The sequence below is a fragment of the Osmerus mordax genome, chromosome 17 (assembly GCF_038355195.1).
Source record: "Osmerus mordax isolate fOsmMor3 chromosome 17, fOsmMor3.pri, whole genome shotgun sequence".
Lineage (NCBI taxonomy): Eukaryota > Metazoa > Chordata > Actinopteri > Osmeriformes > Osmeridae > Osmerus > Osmerus mordax.
The window spans coordinates 8,653,375-8,659,019 of NC_090066.1; the positions used below are offsets into that span (position 1 = coordinate 8,653,375).

At 47.7% G+C, this 5,645-nt stretch overlaps 1 protein-coding gene across 1 annotated transcript in view; it reads left to right on the top strand.

The window, feature by feature from the left end:
* The first annotated feature begins 713 nt into the window (after positions 1-713).
* The window catches only part of large1 (LARGE xylosyl- and glucuronyltransferase 1), a 22,268-nt gene continuing 17,336 nt past the window's right edge, over positions 714-5,645 (top strand). The window contains exon 1 of the mRNA XM_067255008.1: positions 714-810. Within this exon, the coding sequence (XP_067111109.1) occupies positions 714-810 (97 nt within the window). The remainder of the gene's footprint in view (positions 811-5,645) is intronic.

Sequence of the window (5,645 nt, forward strand, 5' to 3'; positions counted from 1 at the left end):
TGGACAAATGTGGTTGTAATGGAAAGAGGATTTATTATTATGTCATATAATGAGGCTTCTGTACTGTCGGCTTCTCTGTTGCACCGGAAATCGACTAAAATAGCTTGTTGTAAAGCAGTAGGTCATCAGAACCGGTTCTGGGCTGCATACAAACGAGGAGATTTGAATCTGTGAGTGTAATTTGCGCTAGGTGTTCTCGGGACTCCCTCGGCAGGTAAACTGGAGGTTCCGTTCTGCATGTACACTCAAAGTTGCAGGACTAACGTTATTTTTCCCGAATTTGAGATTCATATTTGGTATGAATTATTCATGGTGGTGCCAGCCATACACTTTCGTTTCCTGCCAAGACTTTGAAACCTGCTTGGAAGTCTTCAACCTTAAAGGGGGAAAAATGCGGTGTGCTTTTACTGTTTACGGTTGTTTGCGTTTGACTTTAGTTTCTTGTCCTCTCTCTCTCTCTCTCTCTCTCTCTCTCTCTCTCTCTCTCTCTCTCTCTCTCTCTCTCTCTCTCTCTCTCTCTCTCTCTCTCTCTCTCTCTCTCTCTCTCTCTCTCTCTCTCTCTCTCTCTCTCTCTCTCTCTCTCTCTCCATCTCTCTCTCTCTTTCTGTTTTTCTCTCAGACAGTACAATGCATTGTCCTGGCCAACAGCTGCTGCCAACATAGAGGTCACCCAGCCTCACTTTCTAACGGTTTCCCCCCAGAGGATGCTGGGAATGTGTCGCGGACGCAGAAAGTTCCTGGCGGCCTCGCTCGCCCTGCTCTTCATCCCGGCCCTCACCTGGCTCTATCTGTCGGCTGGGAACTTTCAAGGTAAGACTCAAATCGCCCTGAGAGTTGCCTTTATTAACGTGCAGCCTGACAGGATTGTATTCAATCAATGTACTGACTTCTCCAGTGTTTACCTTTTTGAAGTGCCAAAAAGTTTTCACTTCAGATTAGACAGGGAACTGTTAAGAGCATTTAACTGAAAGTCTAGACAGGACTGTTCAAAGCAAGCCTTCATGCAGATGATGCAAAATTATACCCCAGCCCCTTCAAGAGAAAGCTGAATAAACAAAGTTTTCAGTACACGAAGTCACCCTATTTTCTCTCAAGGTAATATATTAATGAATTACTGAGGCCTGCCCAAAAGTTGATTACTTCCTCAAGACGATTTAGTCCAGGAGTTTCCTGAGCAATTTTAATGACTTTGTGTTGAGAAAGAAATTCTCCAGCTTTGTCATTATTAATTATGATTAAATTGACAATTTTGACTTGGGGGGGTCACAGTCCCTGGAGACTGCACATCTGAATGAATTCCTATAATTTCCTACTAAGGACGGGTAAGTAATTATGTGACTGGATGGTGAACCAGAGGCGTGACATAGTTGTTGCCGGGCAATATGGCAAGGTGTGAAATATCCTGGACGGGTGAAAATAGTTTGGCTTTAACAGTTCTCTCTAAATGTGCAAGACAAACACTGTCTGGTTCCACTCTTTCTGTCTCTCTATTTCTTTTCTTTTTTTTGCCGGGCTTCCTCTCTCTCTCGAATGCTTGTTTTTCTCCCTCTGTCTCTCCGTCTCTCTCTCGTACGCTCTGTTTTTTTTCTATATCTCTTTGTCTCTCTCCCTCTCTCTCTCTCTCTCTCTCTCTCTCTCTCTCTCTCTCTCTCTCTCTCTCTCTCTCTCTCTCTCTCTCTCCCTCTCTCTCTGTGTCTCTCTCTCTCTGTGGCCTCTGAGTGTTTATCTTCCTGTCTGATAAAGTGAGCGGGGGCGCTGGGTTGCTGAGTCTCTGGAGGCTTTGTGCTCGGTCCAGATGAGCTGCTCTCTGGAGCTGCGACAGACGCTCTGACCCTGTGGAGGGGTCTCTGGGATGGGGGGGGGGGGGGGGTTGGGGGGTGAACAACTCCAGTGCTGCTGTGGGGGCTGGATTAAAAAGCCTTTTCCCAGTTCACTTTGTGGAAAATCCACAAGGAGTGTCTTTTTTGTCACCCCCTGAAAGCTAATTGGTGTCAAGTAAGACTAATGTGGTGTTACAGTTGAAACTCCTCAGCACTATTTGAGAAGTCACAGTTTTTTTGTGTGTTTTTTTAAGGACAGATGTAGGACAGGCAACATGGACTTTGTTCAAAGGATATTTTAGTGCGGGTTTTGCTCAAAGAGAGCCCTGGCCATAACCATTGAGAATGAGTTCATACAAAGTTATTTATTTCCCTGCCTCCCCTGTGGAGAGCCAAGCTCCACACAGAAACAAACAAGTCCACAACTCTGGAGCTCTGAGGAAGGCCAGATAAAAGGACATGAAAAACCCTAATTTTAGAACAAAGTGTCTTCTTAACAAAGACAAAAAATGCTGTCTCTTTCCCCGGTACATCCAACCGCTTGTCGGATGTTGCATCGTCACTGAATTCGGTCAGCGCTTTTGCTGAATTGGGTGCAGTTTTGTCAAGACCCTGTGGGCTTTGCCGTCAGAGACGAGGGAGACGCTTTGCAATCTGCGAACAAGATGGCGTCTCCTGAGGAAGCCGTTCTCTGGAAAACATCCCCCGACTGGTGCCCCGGAACGCGAGAACGAGCGTGTCCTCGTCCTCACTGTGCCTTCACCCCCTAGGGCTGTACTGCACGCTCCAGAACACCCCCCTCCTGAGTGTTTCTGTCTGGCGAGGACGTTAAAAGTGTTCCACCGTCCTGTAAGGATTTTCCGGAGACCTTTCATGTGCCTGCTGCTATCGTGTGAGGTCGGATCGTCATCTCCAGAGACCTGCCTCACATTGACAGCTTGGGATCGATGCACTGCCCAGGGACAGCTAACCCAGGTGCCCCCATGTAAACAAGCCAAGAGCAGAGCTACTGGACACTGTTGCTGATGGACACTTCTTGACCTCCAGTGGGCTGGTTGTTGTCTTGGGAGAGCGTGTGCGATGCTGATTTGGCAGCTCTTGTCTTCAGTGTGACGAGGGGGGAGGCAGGCTCTGGGACTTGGGGGGGATATGTTTGCCGTTTGCTGTCACAGCCCTGTCGGTGGGAGAGAAGCCGCAAAAGGGCTGGCTGGGATTTGTAGTCCCCCAGCCACCCACCATGACTCTGCATTGATGGTATGCGAAGCCTGCCAAAGCAAACAACATAACGAATACACAGGATTTTTGTTTTTAGGCCCGGTTCCACGTTTCAATATGAAGGCTGCTAACATTGTAATCCCCTCATGTAGCCAATACGCCAATATTATTCTCGTACAGGGCCCTCGTTAAAACAATTCAATCTTTACCACGGCACACCACGTTCACTCCATGTAACATTTTCTAAGCTTTAAGAATACGTTGGACTCTTGTCTTACACCTGTCCAGATCCCCTAGTGATTGAACTGTTCTGTTCAAATATCCAAATCTGCAGGACTACTTTATATGGTTAGATAACCCAGCCCTTTGAGCCCCACGGTATGTTAAAGACTCAGGGCTTTGTAACTTGATTTGGTCCTATGCGACTTTATAAGACTCCAAGAAGATAAAAGGGTTTTGTTTCAACCACTTGAGATAAGATATTTCACCTTAACATAAAAACCGTCTAAAGACTACTAGAAAGGTACAGTATGTACCTAGGCACTTCTGTAAAAGGCTTGTTGGCAGGAACAGAAGTTTTAAACAAGCCCTTGTTTCTCTGGGACAGTTTATGAAGATGCCACAGGAGGCCCATAATACTTTTTAAATATTTTGATATAGAGCCTCGGGTTCTCTATTTTCGAATGAGTCAGCCAAAAATTGAAGAAGTCCCCGACTGTCTGGGGGCAGTGTAGATATGCTGACTGAAACCAGGTGACCATGGCAGCCCGCAAGCCCCGCCTTATTACTTATTAGCATATTCCTCATGAATATGCAGCATGTTTATGCCTGAAGCTAAGCAAATCACCCCTACTTTACCATTAATTGGGACAGTCATGTTTACGGAAACTTGATTATGTCATTAAGGCAATGCCCCTACAGCGGAACACTCCTCACCCCCTTCTCCCTAGCTCTGCTCCAGATCGAGGCGAAGGGGGGGTGCACTAGCAAAGCAGCCAAAAATCGAAAAACTGAAGAGCTTCCGACTGCAGTGTGCACACATGCCGTAGCCAGCGAATAAAGGATAATCATCGGGGGCTTGCTTCTCTCGATAGACCGTTAATATCCCTCTCTTCACCCACGGGCCCATTCCACCCCGTGACATTTGCCCAATTTCTCCGGCTTTTACTGTCTTTCCCTCTCGCGCCCTCGCCCCTCTTCCAGACTGGGCTGGGGAATCTGCCGGAAAAATATGCCACCATTAGGCAACCACTTAAACACGCTCTCGCCCCTAACAACGCTTTTAACGATGTGTGAGTGCAGGCGGTTCCCATCCAGAGGGTTAGGATGTGCAGTTGTTGATTGAGGTTGAGGCGCTAATAGGTTTCTCGTGCAAAGACATCCGTCTTGAGGATTGGTTTCTTTTTCTTTCAGGTACAGCCATAGATTAGTAGAGACAGTTGTCATGGCTACAAGGACACCCAGGAATGTTATTGAACCTATGAATAGAGCTTCGTAATATACAGATAAAAGATAATGGCTCATACGAGCAATTAGTCTCTGTTTACAATGGTGGGGAAGTCTAGACAGATGGGTGTAACTGGACATTTTGCAGTCAGATGAGCCTGAAAATGAAAAACCTTGTCTACACGGCCATATTCCCCCTCTCCTACTTCCAGATTTGCCTTTTAACACACGCTCAGCATACAAGGAACGGCACAAAATGGCCGCCACACATCCTGAGCTCCTGTTTGGGTGATTTACACTTCCTGTCAGGTGAACAGATGCTGTCACCTGACGGATGGCGCCCCACCGCCCTAGCAGATGTCTCCGTGGCAACCGCGGGGTTGTGTGGACGGAGCAAGACAGGCCACGCCAATTAGATCCGTCATACATGAAGGCACAGGGTGCAGGACATGGAAACAGACCATGAATCACCATGTCCAAGAGCCCGAGTGACTCCCATATTTGGCGAGCATGCAGAGTTCACCAAGGACAGGAAATGCGTGAGGAGCTGAGATCTGGACCCCAGCCAATGTGCTAGCTCCGAGAATCCTGGCGATGCACCGTGAATATATCTGAAAATGGCCTCCTTACATGTCATTAAGTCCATATGGCATGCTTACACCGTGCAGCATCCGTGCGGCATCCGTGCAGCGGATGGAAATAATTCAAAGTCTGCGATCTAATGAGCTGAAGATAGCATGTATTATTGCCTCCTTGGCTGGGTAATGCATCAGAGCATCTTGTTTTCTGAAATAGCGTAGACGTGTGTTATTCAGTGTCTGGGGATCCATGTTCTTCACCATTGTTTGGGCATGGATGATGCGCGTCACGACCAAATCTCCCAAACCAAAAGAGCTGGCTCGGCCCACGGCAAAACAGCAGGTGCATCTGCACGGCTTGTGAATGCCATATGCAATCTCCCAGCCCCGCGCACAAATGGCCATTCAGTCCAGTTCAGTGGGATTAGACCCAGCAAATCCACTCAGCAAATTAATTACAGCTCGGATGAAATGGAGCCCAGAAGGTGCTTTGGTTCTCCGGGAGGGAGTTTTACTGGGGGTCTCTTCTGCTAATGCGCCCACGTGGGTGGAGTGATGCTGCCTAAACGCCGCCGTCTCTCTCATC